General features: G+C 36.3%; 1 protein-coding gene across 1 annotated transcript in view; it reads left to right on the plus strand.

Annotated features, from left to right (window-relative positions):
- The window catches only part of Stk26 (serine/threonine kinase 26), a 55,964-nt gene that overhangs the window by 22,464 nt on the left and 18,327 nt on the right, over positions 1-15,173 (plus strand). The window contains exon 3 of the mRNA XM_047537127.1: positions 9,655-9,885. Within this exon, the coding sequence (XP_047393083.1) occupies positions 9,655-9,885 (231 nt within the window). The remainder of the gene's footprint in view (positions 1-9,654; positions 9,886-15,173) is intronic.

Genomic DNA, 15,173 nt, shown 5'->3' on the forward strand with positions numbered 1-15,173 from the left:
CCATCTCAAAACTCTGCCCTTTAAGCAAGTGAGTACAGAAAGGGCCTCAACTGTGAGTTGATCGAATGTTGTTGATGACCACAAGGAAGCCCAGAGTTGTTATACCTGTATTTCTGACTAAATTTCATTTATCTCATTGCACATATGTAAAATCTGGCAATTTGACTGCTACACTATGATGCAAAGACAAGTTATAATAACCTTTGAGAAAGATGGAAAAATGTGAGTAAACTACAAAAATAAACTGAGGACATTTTCTTTATACACTTAAATATTATTTAGCTCTTATAAACATGGAAATACAAATTTTCATTACTGACCACCTAAAAGAATCTGACCTCTTGCCAAGTTCTTCATGTATAATTTGAAACATACACAGATATACTTAAATTTTATCTTAGTTCTTATTCTGTCATATGCAAAATATAGTGAAACTAAGCATTTTATTTCAGGAATATAAATCACGGGGGTCTCTTCTTAAGGAATCCATAAAATTTTATCAGATACTTGTAACATGAACCTGAGGTTATGAATGGTAAACCAACTCTCTTCTAACATCATATTCTCCAAGAGTTTAGACATATTTATGGGGAGTTTATTTTATCCTTCTCATAATTAATCTGAGCATTCACACAGTCACTTAAACAATTCTAGTCCCACATGAAATGGCACAAGATTAATAATTGATGTTAGATACTATTTTTATTTTTGGACAAATTCATTGATTTGTGGGACTTTTTAATGAGCAGAACTGAAAACCTTAGTGTTAAAGGGTTACTCAAGTCTACAATAAATCACTGATAGGGCTGGAATTGGAGCCAGTGGCTTCCTGACGTTGCATCCTATGGGAATTACGATATGGAATACCAGTGCTACTTTGCCTCCTACACTCTAGAAACTAGCAGATTCCAGTCTAGTTACTGACAGGGAAAACAAAAAATAGGCCAAATATAGTAACTTTGACAGAAAGTCAAGGTACTTACAGATTACTTTTCATTAGGATTCTAATCTGAAATATGTGGTAGTTATGGACATGGACAAGGGTCAGCCAATTATACAGTGATTTGAAAATTGTAAGAAATTATATCATTTGGACCAACATCTCCCTGATACCTGCCTCCATCAAGTGCCCCAGGACCTGGTAGCCACCATTCTACTCTAGTTCTATGAGAGCCACATTTTGAGATTCCAAGTATCAGTGAGATCACGCAGTATTTGTCTTTCTGTCTCTGGCTTATTTCACGTAACATAACACCCTCCAGGTTCATCCATGTTCTGGCAACTGATGGATTAATGGGTACAGACTTTCACTTAGGAGGAGTAAGTTCAAGACATCTACATGCACAACATGGTGGATATAGTTAGTAACAATACATTGTCTTAAAAAATGCTAAGAGAGACTGGGGTTTTGGCTCAGTGGTAGAGCGTTTGCCTAGCACATGTGAGGCACTGGGTTCAATCCTCAGCATCACATAAAAAATAAATAAACAAAGTAAAGGTATTAAAAATGCTAAGAAACTGGATGTTAAGTGTTCTCACCACTAAAATGACAACTGCCTAATTTTACCATGCCAAAATGTATATATACTTCAAAACAGTATTGTAAGCATGATAAATACATGCACTTTTATCACTGTCTAAAAATAAAGAAATTGCGTCATTTGGAGAATAGGAAAGTCCTATTTTAAGTTTTTAAAAATTATTTCAAGTTTCAAATTTTCTACTTTAAATGTTGGGATATTACAAAGTAGACATTGGACAGTTGTGTGATCTGTTTATGATGGAAATAATTTTGGTTTTATAGCAAAAGGGAGTATAGTTTTAGGTTACAAATCTAAGCCGTGGCAAAGGAACTTTAGACATAAGAATCAGGAACTCTGGTTTCAAGTTTGAGTTTTGCCACTGGTTAACTGTCTTATATATTTCAAGAATTTATAATCTCTCTACGCTACTTCTTTCTCTGTTAGGGAAAATAGATTTTGGATAAGATGTTTTCTAAGTCCTGTTCATCTCAAAGAGTCTGTAATTTGTTTAATTCCAAGACTATGTATTCATTCTTAACCTCTCTCTTCCTTTACCATCATTTTGACATAAATAACCTTAAATTTTATAACTTTGGTGATATTATTTTAAGACATACATAACAAGCATTGTTGTTGATGGTAGTGATAGGGGGTTGGATTGGATGGTATATGTATTTCCTTATGACTCTAAATGTCTATGACTGAGGGAGAAAGCAGTTGTGCAGGATGATATCCAGCACTTGAAAAAGATGGTGTCCTGTGGTCTTGAACTCAGCAGTGCTAAGAGGAACATGATTTTAAACGTTTTTTCTTTATGGAATATCTTGGTTAGGAAACACTCAAGAACATTTTTAAGCAATGTTCCTAGAGCAAATATATTTTAATATAGGTGATCATAATAAAACAGTAATTTAATATGAGGCTCATGGATCCAGTAGAGGATGATTTTTTTGGTTTTGTTTTGTTTTGTTTTTTTGCAGTGCTGAGGATTGAACCCAGGGCCTTGTGCTTGTGAGGCAAGCACTCTACCAACTGAGCTATATCCCCAGCCCAAAGGATGGTTTTTGTTAATATGCATTCTACTTGTTAAATGATAGGTAATGGTATAGATGTGGGAGTCACCCAGAAAAGCATTTCATCTCCAGCTTGGGAGACCTAATCTGAGTGATTTAAATAGGTAGCTAATTAGATGTATGTCTAGATTTTAATGCATTGTTAGGCTGAAGTTTTTAGTTACTCTCTGTGATTTTTAGGGTACCCTTTGTTCACTGTATGTCAGTCCTAGTATTACAACTTGAGAATCTGAAGGGAATAAGAGGTTTTCCTCCTTAAGCCTTGATATCATTAGCGCACTCTTTGCTCATCATTCTCTGTCATGTCCCTCCTTATCAGGGAATCACTGATGGGTACTCAGACAGGCCAACCTTTGTTAAAAGCAAAAACTTATAGCTGAGAGGATTCATCACATGGGCTTCATTAAGGTAGGGAGGCAAGCATCTGGGGTTGTGGCTCAGTGGTAGAGCGCTTGCCTAGCATGTGTGAGGTACTAGGTTCAGATCTCAGCACCACATATAAATAAATGAATAAAAAAATTCTTATCAACATCTAAAAATGATTTAAAAAAGGGATGTAAATGCAAAACTATGAATTCAGCCTTGCTCTGCTTGACTTTTGTACCTTGCCGGTTCCTTAAGAATGTCTGAGCTGAATCCTCCCTGATCAAATCCTCTGAACAAACTCTTGTCTCTTCCTTAAATTTACTATGTTTTCACTCAGGCCCAGATTAGAGGTCTTAGCTACCTTAGATTCAGGGAAACAGATTCTTTACCTTATATTTGTCCCCACCTTTGGCTTTCAAGATTTTCATTCTGACCAGGCAAGGTAGTACACGCCTGCCATCCCAGCGGCTGGGGAGATTGAGACAGGAGGATTTTGACAGTTAAAAGCTGGTCTCAGCAACTTAGCGAGGCACTTAGCAACTCAGTGAGACCCTGTCTCTAAGTAAAACATAAAATAGGGCTGGAGATGTGGGTCAGTGGTTAAGCATCCTGGATTCAATCCCTGGACAAAATAAATTTTTAATTCTAATTCTGTCTACAATTTTCTTGTTTGATCTGGTCACCCATTCCTAATGTCACCCTCTACAATTTGGACCCATTTTCTACTGCTAACTAGATCTTAATTTTATTCTTCATCAGTGTTGGCTCTTAAACTCAAAACTCTATCACCAATCACATCCTAACCTGTTATACACCCTGTAGAATATAATAGGCTATATTGAGTAAAAGCAATGTTTAAGAATGCTGCACCAAGAAAGCATGAGTTATATTGCTTGTGTTTTGACAAATATTATGTTTCTAGTATTGACAATAAGTGATAACTTTAGAAATGCATCCTTTGTATTGTTGGAGACTTGATTTTAAAGCATAGGCACAGACACGTAAGTATCAAATCCTCAAATCCTCTTTTTTTTTTTTTTGGTACTGGGAATTGAACTCAGGGGTACTTAACCACTGAGCAACATCCCCAGCCCTTTCTAGTATTTTTAAGCTGTCAATGGACCTCTACTTTATTTATTTGATTCATATGCAGTGCCGAGAATCAAACCCAGTGCCTCTACATATGCTAGGCAAGCACTCTACCATTGAGGTACAACCCCAGCCTGCTATGTTGATTCTTTTTTTTATTCTTCTAAATGCAGAATCACACCTGTAGTGTAACATACATGTATATAGGGTAATAATGTCTGACTCATTCTACCATACTCTCTATCCCCACCCCATCACTCCCCTCACTCCCCTCTGCATAATCCAAAGTTCTTTATCCCTCCCTACCCACTCCCCACTATGGATCACCATCCACATATCAGAGAAAACCTTCAACCTTTGGTTTTTTAGATTGACTTATTTCACTTAGCATAATACTCTCTAGCTCCATCCATTTACCTGCAAATGCCATAATTTCATTCTTCTTTAAGGCTAAGTAATATTCTGTTGTGTATATGTACTTCATTTTCTTTATTCATTCATCTGTTGAAAGACACCTGGGTTGGTTCCATAGTTCAGCTATTGTGAATTGAGCAGCAATGAACATTGATGTGGCTGTGTCACTGTAGTATGCCGATTTTAAGTCCTTTTGGGTGTAAACTGAGGAGTGGGATGACTGGGTCAAATGGTGGTTCCAATCCAAGTTTTCTTAGGAATCTCCATACCGCTTCCCATAGTGGTTGCACCAATCTGCAGTCCCACCAACAATGTGTAAGTATACCTTTTCCCCCACATCCTCGCCAACACTTATTATTTGTATTCTTGATAATTGCCATTCTGACTGAAGTGAGATAAAATCTTAGAGTAGTTTTGATTTGCATTTCTCTAGTTGTAAGGGATGATGAACACTTTTCATATGTTTCTTGATTGATTGTATTTCTTCTTCTGTGAAATGTCTGTTCGGTTCCTTAACCCATGTTTTGATTGTTTTTTTTTTGTTTTTGTTTTTGTTTTTGTTTTTTTGGTGGTAAGTGTTTTGAGTTCTTTATATATCCTGGAGAGTCTTCTTAGTTTTTTTTTTTTTATCTTGAGATAGGGTCTTGTTAAGTTTCTTAGGGCCTTGCTAGGTTGCTGAAGCTGGCTTCGAACTTATGACCCTTCTGCCCTAACCTCCTGAGTCGCTGGGATTTTAGCCGTGCACCACCATTCTCAGTTTCTTGGTTTTATTTTAATCTCCAAGTTGTTTACTTAGTGTACAGAACTAGAGAGACCCTCATGCTTGTCTGGGAAAAATAAGGATAATGTGTTTCCTGTAATCAAGAATACAAATTTCACATCTGTCTGCTCTGTGTTTTCCAAATGTTGTTCTCAAGACTGATGCCAAAATGACTACATAGTAATCATCTGGGTCACTTTTCAAAAATACTCATGGGACTACAGTATCAAATATACAAATCAATAATTTTGGGATGAAGCCTGGGTATCTGCATTCTTAAAGTTATCCATGTGATTCTAATACACAGCCAAAATTGGTGAGCACTTAGAGAACTTTTAAGAATTCATCCATTCATGGGCTGAGGTTGTGGCTCAGGGGCAGAGCACTTGCCTAGCATGTGTGAGGCACTGGGTTCGATTCTCAGCACCACATATAAATAAATAAAGGTTCATCAACAACTAAATTATAAAAAATTCATCCATTTAGAATGAACCCAATTGCTATGTAAAATTACGATGCTCTAATAAAAAAGAAAATATTGTTTGAAAATCCAAAAAACCTCCTTCCATCTGCCTCTGACTTTCCATAGAAGAAAAGTAAGATGATCACCATAAAATATTTCCTCTTTTAGGCTTCTTGATAGTAATTTCCTACTGAATAGTTCTTTAGTGGTAATACCTTCTATGATTTAAGTTTGTTATAGTAAAGGATGCATATTGAAGCCAATCTGAATAGGTAAAGCAGATCAGAGAATTAATGTGAATGTTCTGAGGTGGATCTGTGAGGTTTCCACTTTTACAGACCCACATTTATGGGGCTTGTTGAAATCATCTACCATTAGTTGTAAATCAGTATGAAGTTTTCTTAGGTTGTATTTGCTGCTTGACAATTTACAACACGTACTTGGGCTGTGGCTTTGAGAAAGCAATGCAAACAGAATAGTACCTTTTAATTTGCAACAGAAATAGAAACATTTAGAAATTCTAATATTCTTAAAAGAATATTAGATTTAGGGTATAGAGGGCACTGACTTGATTTTCTTCTAGTCTCCAAGAGTAATGGGAATGATTGTACACACCTCTCCCCTTCTCCCTCCCCTTCCTCCTCCTCTTCCTTTTTTGATTGGTAGTAGGGATTGAACCTAGGAGTGCTTTATCACTGAGCTACACTTCTAGCTATAATCTAGAGATTATAAACTTGTACCACCACACCTGGCACAAACCAGCATCTTTATGTGGATGTTTTGTATTTGCATTATTTGGGATGATTACCATTTATTTACTTGACTTTTGCCCTTGTACTAAAAACAAGAAGGCAATCTGTGTTTTTGAAGATACTTAGGATACCTTGGCTTAAAATGCTGAAGGGGGAATTAGAACTAGGTTGTTATCTATCAGGGATTCAGAAATTGGTAAATTGAGCAGGAATCTCTATCCCTTGAATACTTAGAGAAGTAAAGTTATGCTAGAGAAAACTTATTTTCATGATTCCTTTCACTCCACAGATGATGTTTTGCATAAGTTTTAGACCCAAAATAAAAGAGGAGGAAGTAAAATACATTGTGTAAATGATGGGTTTTTCTGTCTACAACTAGCTATTCCTTGATATAAAATCTTAAAGTATACTGATGAGTTAGGATTTACTTCAGAGCTTCCTTAAAATGCAGAATGTGACTTGATTTTTAAATCTTTGATTTACATATTTGCCGGAATCCATTTATTATAGAAAGCAAGGAACAGCTGTATCCTCCCTGGGGTTGATTGTTCCAGTTAAATCCTTCTAAAACACTAATTAGGAAGATTAGGATTTAATTTTTGTTTCTTAACAACAGAAGATTCTTGTTACAGAGTTAATGAATATACACTTCCCAGAGCGTGTTATCAAAAGGTGTATGTATTTTTCATCAATAGCGTATTTCCAAACTTTAGAATGGTTTTGTTGTATCAGAACAGCCTGACTCATTTTTTAGAAAACTGTCCAACTTCACTGAATTTGGGAAGTTATACAGAAGTGAACCCATTATCAAGGTATTTGGTAGAAATTTTTACCACAGGGCACTAGAAAAACAAAAACCATCACCAAAAGTAGGAAGAGGTAAATGTGGGATCACTACCCTGTGTAATGAAGTAGTGATCACAATGAAATTACACATAATAGCTTGATAAAAGAGGACACCAAGGAAATTGTGTTTTTGAGAAGATATTGCAACAAAATGTGAGCCCTGAAGAGCCTTAAGAGGCATTTGCAACATACTGGAAATCTTAAAGTTATTTTTTTAAAGACCATATGGGACTCTCAAGGTGTATTTGTTTCATGTGCATACTGAAGGTAGGTGAGGACGCACACATAGCTTGCAGTGTCAAAGAGTCTCTGACATGGAATGTGCATGTTTTAGAAAGGGAAAAAATCCAATTAAGGAGAATGGGGGAAGCTTATAAGGTAAAATACATCATGTGCAAACTGTATTTAAGGCAGACTAAAAAAGAACTTGATGAAATTCTCTAAAAGCAGTAGTATGTTTTGAAGTTACCTCAAAAGGAACCAGGTTACTAAAGTAGTAGTGTGTCTATTTGGTAACCATGGAGCAAAGAAATTGGTAAGAGAAAAATAAACCTTAATGGCCTCTTTAATAATAAGATATAAGGGACATGTTAACTCCATAATTGTCTCCTGAAACTGGTGATAAGGTAAAACTAGGTAAAATTATAGAAAATGAACAGATATTTTAGGTTCAATTGACAAATTGATTATAATTCAACTCACCAGTACTAAGTTGCATCCTCCTATATTGTGGCAGAACTCAAAGTTTTAGACTAATAAAGTACTTAAGAATAATTTAATAATATGCTCTTTGGGGAAGGCTTGGACATCTTGAGATGCTACTTGATCAGAAGTATGTCTTTAATAGTGAAGGTTGAAGAAGTATAAAAGGATTGTCTTGTGGGAGCAAAATTCTAATTCAAAGTTGTATGCTGCAAAGTCTCTTAACTTTGTTTCCTTTGGTGTGCAGAAGCTTCTTAGTATGATATAATTCCATTTGCATAATTTTGCTTTTGTTTCCTGTTCTTTTGGGGAGGAGTTCTTTTAATATTTTTATTGGAGCATTAAAATTATACATAATAGTGGGATTCATTATACACATTCATATGTGCACATTAACAATATAATCAATCTCATTCTCCAGTACCTTTTCTTTCCCTTCTCCCCTCCCCTGATCTGCTTCCTCTACTCTACGGATCTCTCAATTATTATTATTACTATCTTAATTAGTACATTGTAATTATATATGTAAGCAGGATTCATTGTGATATATTCATATGTGGACTTAGCATATTTTGGTAGATTTCATTCCCCAGCATGGAGAAGCGTGTTTAATAAAGGCACAGAATCTCATTTCAGCCATTGATGAGAACATTTCACACAAATAGGATCCTAAATAATGTGCATAGAAAGTTCTCAAAAGAAGAAATTCAGATGGCCAACAAATTTATGAAAAATCTCTCAGCTTTATTAGATATCAGGGAAATGCAAGTCAAAACCACAATAAGGTATCATCTTACCCCAGTTAGAATAGCTATTACCAAAAAAGACAAAAAACATTTCAGCCATTGATGAGTACATTTCACATAAATAGGATCCTAAATTTTAAAAAAAGAACTAGAAATCTTTTGTGTTTTTTGTTGCTTGGAATTATGGGTTGGTGGATTGTGATGTCTGAGTTGGGGACAGAGGAGAGTTCAAGGGTAATATTGAGAGAATATCATTTTATTATTATTTTAGTTACTGGAGACTGAACACAGTGGTTTTCTACCACTGAACTACATCCCCAGTCATTTTTTATTTTGAGAGGGTCTCACTAATTTGCTGAGGCTAGCCTCGAACTTGCAATCCTCCTGCCTCAGCCTCCTTAGTGACTGGAATTGCAGGCATGGGCCACCACAACCGGGAAGAATGTTTATATAACTCTTCTTACATTTGTATTAATGTTCAAACTGTTTATAAGCCTCTGCTTTGTTCCAAAATATATTTAATCTTTTGGCAGACCTCCGACATTTGCTGTACGGGATTGTTTGTGGTAGCACGATCAGCTAAATCCTTTTGGGGTGGGCGATCCAGTAGAATGTGGACCAGCTGACTGTTTGAGATTACAGTTGTTCTAACAAAACAAATGTGGAGAAGAATCAAAGGAGTTGGTAGACTTTTAAAAAAATTAAGAAATGATAAATGTTCAATGAAATGAAAATGCTAATTACCTTGATTTGATCATTATACATTGTATATGTGTTAAATGATCACTCCATACTCAGCAAATACATACAATTAAAAAATAATAAAAAGCGAAACCTATACAAAAAGTGTTTTTGTCTTCTGTGATTCATTTTCTTCATTAAAACAATCATTTGTGTTCTTTCTTCCATCCTCCCCATAGAATAATATAGCAGATCCAGAAGAACTGTTCACAAAATTAGAACGCATTGGAAAAGGCTCATTTGGAGAAGTTTTCAAAGGAATTGATAACCGTACTCAGCAAGTCGTTGCTATTAAAATCATTGACCTTGAGGAAGCTGAAGATGAAATAGAAGACATTCAACAAGAAATAACTGTTTTGAGTCAATGTGACAGCTCATATGTAACAAAATACTATGGGTCGTATTTAAAGGTAATGTGTGTGCTATACCATTTAAGTCATAAGGTATTCTCATTATGTTTTTCTTCCTCTTCCTTAAAATTTTGTTTTTGAAAAGCAATGTCTCAAATTGGGATTTGGCAGTCTTTGGCCTTCGGGCATAATCCAGAGCCATTATAGTGCCAAATAAACTGTTGTTAGATTTAGCAACCATATCCCGAATGCATCTCCATACTCTGCTGTATCCTGTTCTATACCCAAACTTTTGGTTCAGTGGAGGAGCATTTGAAATGGAGCAACTGGTTCTTGAGACATATCCTTTGTCAGGAAAAAGCCATCCACCTTGGTTCCTACACACTCTTTTCAATAGTCCATTCTGTCTCAATCTCAGAATTGATGAAAATTTTATGTCTCTTATTCCATTGAGTTATGGTGGTTGCATTTCTCTCTTCCATCAGGTTGTGAGCTTTCTTGATAGCAGGCAGTTTAGCTTAAATAGTCTTGGTTTCTTTATCACAGCACAGAGTGTGGCACATCTCAAGCACATGATAAATATAGTCATTCATTATCCCCAGGAGATTGGTTCCAGGCCCTCCTTCCCAAGACACTAAAATTCTCAGATGCTCAACCATATAAAATGACATAGTATTTGTATAAACCTGTGTATATCCTTCTAATCACCTCTAGATTATTCTGTAATACATTGTAAATGCTATGTTAATAGTTGTTATACTGTATTATTTACAGAATAATGACAAAAAAAAGTCTGTACTCGTTCAGTAGAGAGGTTTTATTTTTTCCAAATATCTTTGACCCACAGTTGGTTGAATCTTGAATATGGAACTCATGGATATAGGGAACCAACTTTTTGTTAAAATGGAATAAAATGAAGTAATACCTGCCCCCTGCTGAAGTTGGATTTTTTTTTTTGTTGGTCCCAAAATCACGTAATTAGCAGCCGCCTAAAGTTCCAGCAGATGGAGATGTTACTGCATAACAGAAAACTCTTTGTTTAGTAAAACTCAAGAATTCTTGGGTTCCACAGGTAGAAGTCAGGATTTGTGTCCATTGAAATGTATAGAATAAATAGCTATGGTGGATTAAACAAAGGGAAATGAAGGGAGAGGGATTAGGAACAGGAAAGACAGTGGAATGAATCTGGCATAACTTTCCTATGTATAAATATACCACAGTGAATCTTAACATCATGTACCTCCTGAGGTGTATTGAGATCCTAATAGAATAAGATATACTCCATGTTTGTATAAATATGTCAAAATAGACTTTATTGTCATGTATAACTAAAGAGAACAAATAAATATTTAAAAAATTAAAAATAAAGAAAATGAATAATTAGGTAGAAAACTCTGGCTTAGGTTGGGTTTTAAATTATTTTAAAAATAAAATTGTTAGGCTTGGGGTTGCAGCTTAGTGATAGAGCACTTGCCTAGCATGTGTGAGGCACTAAGTTTGATCGTCAGCAGCACATATAAATAAATGAATTATATAAAGGTATTGTGTCCCTGTACAACTAAATATATTTTTGAAAAGATAAAATTGTTTTGCCGGGTGTGGTGGTGCATGCCCGTAATTCTAGCAGCTAGGGAGGCTGAGGCAAGAGGATTTCGAATTCAAAACCAATCTCAGCAATTTAGCAAGGCTGTAAGCAACTTAGTGAGATGCTATCTCAAAATAAAAAATAAAAGGAGCTGAGGATGTGGCTCAGTGATTAAGCACCTCTGGGTTCACTTCTTGGCACCAAAAATAAAGGAATAAAAAATTGTTTATCCCCATGTTGAAAAATTTCAAAGGAAGGCAGTATTAGACCTTTGCCTTTCAGAGTTTATTAAGGTGGGAGTTGGTATTATTTCTTTTGCCTTAAAATCCATATTTGAATATTTGGTGGTGGTGTCCTCCCTTCCAGACATGATGGCCTGAATGTGAAAGCAATGATTGGGTAGGCTACAGTGATAGCGTTTACACTGTCTCTTGTCAGCTGAGGTCTGTGTTGACAATTGTAGAGATCCAATACTGTAAGTCGCCTGCAGCGGGGATTTCTTACTTGACTCAGATGTCACATTGGTGATGGTATGCAAGGCGCGTGTGCTTGTGAAAAAAGGCGGAGATGGGAAGCACCCCTCCCATACACACACAAAGCTACTAGGGGGCGGGGAAGAGAATCGCTCACTGGCCTCTGAGACGATGTTCAGAGTGCACGCATGCGCAAAGAAAACTTGATTCGGTCGAGTGGGAGCTAGCTTGTGATGATCGCTCTGGTGTGTCAGCTGTGGGTGGCTACAGTGCCTCTATAGAGATGGTCTGCAGCATAACTTAGGCTCTGACTCAGTGTTTGCTGAGTTTATGTGTGCAGTGCGGGCATGCGCAGAGAGACCTTGGCACAAACCTGGTGCGAGTCATAACAGTCTATGGTGGGGACTCCATGTCTGACGCATGTTTAGAGTCCAGGTTCCTGAGTGCCCACTGAACTGCTGTGCGGAGCAAGGGCACGGACAAAGCAGCGTTGGTTTTAGCCAGGGTGCGAACCAGTTGACCGAGAGGGTAAATCCAGCGTTTAAGCTATGGGTGGACGCACAGCTGCGAAGCGCTCGCGTTTGGTGTGTGAACTTTCCCTGCATCACTCGGGAATCAGGAGGTGGCATCAGCAACATGACGAAACCAAAAATTCCCGCCTTACTTCTTTGTTTCTAGCGGTCCACTGGTGTTTCAGGTATGCCAGATCCACCCATAGGCCTTTCTATAGGCATTTTCTGCCTTCTTTTGCGCCACTGTGTTGTTATAGTTTCTTAAAAGGACCCTTGAACCCTTCGAAGGTTTTTTTTTTTTTTGGTTTGCATCTGTGTGGTGGTGTTGGGGAGGGTTGCTGTTTCTTATTCCTCCATCTTGGTGACTTCCCAGGCTGTCATTGCTTTCCCGATCAGCATTTATATTAATTAATGCCAATATAAGCCGGGCGCGGTGGTGCAGGCCTGTAATCCCAGCTGCTTGGGAGGATGAGGCAGGAGGATTGTGAGTTCAAAGCCAGCCTCAGCAATTTAGCAAGACCCTGAGCAACTCAACGAGACGTAGCTCAGTAGTTGAGTGCCCTTGGGTTCAATCCCTCATACAAAAACAAAACAAACAAACACCCAGTATAAAAATTTACTATCATTTTTCAGTGCTTTTTTTTTTACAAGTCTGATTTATTTTAACATATGAATTGGATGGGGAGTGTATGCCTATTAGGATGAATCTTTCAACAGTCTATCATACACTGTACTAGGTGCTAAAGATATAAAACAGCTCACTCCTGCTATCAAGGACCTTACAGTTCAGTATTGCATGAAAATGGTGCAGATTTTATGATGAACGTGTATATAAGCCGCAGATGAGGCACAAATAAGTGAGCATCCTGTTTTTGAGGGTGATTTGAAAAAAAGTCCTCCAAAAGGAGGTAATAATACCGATTAAGTTTTATTCAATTTCAGCATTTACCTCTAAGTGTTGGCTGTTACCATATTTTACTACATACATAATTTTTGGTCCTTTGCAGCATAATTTTGCATTCATGTTCACTCCTAAAAGGGTAATTTAGCAGTTAATATTCATTTAGAGAAATCTTGTGAGTGATCATTCACTCAATACTTTTAAGTCACCCTTCTAATTCCCACAACAGACTTGATTGTAGGTAGTCCCAGGAATTTTGCATGTGTGTGTGTATGTGTTATTTGTTCATTCGGGTTGACTGTTTCTGGATTGAATGCTGGTAATTCCAGACCCAGTCTAGAGCAAACCTGAACCCTTGCTATTTTTAGGCACTTATAACAGATAAGCTATTTTTGGTGACTGACTTAAAATATTAAAAGGCCTATTTAAAATGGATCTTATTTATTATTTTGGAAATAAGTACTGATATGGGATTGAATGTTTTACTGGTTGTATATAGCCTTTGTTTATTCATGTTCAGTACTCATAGAAAATGTGTCGCAACTCTATTTTTATAAGATTTCACATTTAAAAATATTTTCTTCAAAACTGAGCACAGTGGTTTATATGTACTACTCATCTAATAATTATTTAACCTTTAAATAAATATAAACTAATTTATGTTTTGTCCCAAATCTTCATTGTAGAATATACTCAGACTAGTCGGTGATAAAAACAAAACGAAACAAAAAAAACCCACCATTGTCCAAGGTGTTCTTAAAGGATTAAACTGAATCATTTTTATCTCCTTTCCCAGTCATTAATTGAAATCTATGAGTACAAGAATACTTTAGGGGTGGGCATGTGGCTCACTGGTAGAGCACTTGCCTGGCATCCATGACACCCTAGGTTTGATCTCCCACAAAGAAAAAAAAAATACAGTGAAGAACTTTTTGTTTCATGATAAAATTATAGAAATGCACAGTTGGCCAATACTGAATAGCTGTATCTATTTTAAGTAAATAAATGTATGTATATATATGGTATATACACATAAATCTCTATACAGACACATACATATACACATAGAAAAAGAAAAAGGAATATACTATGACCTTATGGTCTTTTAATACTATTTATTTGAATCACTTTTTTAAATTGAGCAACTGATTTTCCATTTTTATTAAACCTTTGATAGTGTAGACTTGGGACTTTTCTAAACTAAAATCACATATAACAGGGTTCTGTTTAGTGCAGTGAATGTAATTTAAGGTCACATTCTCTGAGTAACATCAGAAAACTGCATTGTCAACCAATTGTGTACCTTCCATGGCCCATCCTTACATTTCAGATGACGGGATTTCCTGAGTCAAGTTAATTGAGCAGCGTAGGGTATCAGTTTTTCTCAGGTTGTCCTTGCACAGGATATCATACATAACCAAGACCTCACCATAAGCTGGAAGTAAAGGTTGTTGTGTTTGAGAGAAAATTATATGCTCTCTAAAACTGTATGCAATTGTAGTGATTTCCTTGAGACATGCAAAAATGTACTAGGTATTCATTTTGACTGAGCTCAGTGTATAACTTCATTTTTAAAAACAAGAGTAAAAACCAGACAAACACATCAGTGTGACCACAGTGTTTTCCTTTAATTTTAGTTCACTCCAGAGTTTCTTGACAGACAAAGTTAGTCTTTATGAAGAGTGCTAAAATAAGCAAACCCTTCCCTTCTGATCTCATAATGTTGGAAGAATCTTTTATAATCTTTAAATATTTTTCTAGTTCAATGTAAATCTTAAAATAAAGCTTACTCAGGCATTGAGTAGAATTTGAATCATGCCTTTATTTGCTGCTAAAAATTGCCTTTAGATTTCTGTTTATGTTAAGGAAATAATCAC

The sequence above is a fragment of the Sciurus carolinensis genome, chromosome X (assembly GCF_902686445.1).
Source record: "Sciurus carolinensis chromosome X, mSciCar1.2, whole genome shotgun sequence".
NCBI lineage: Eukaryota > Metazoa > Chordata > Mammalia > Rodentia > Sciuridae > Sciurus > Sciurus carolinensis.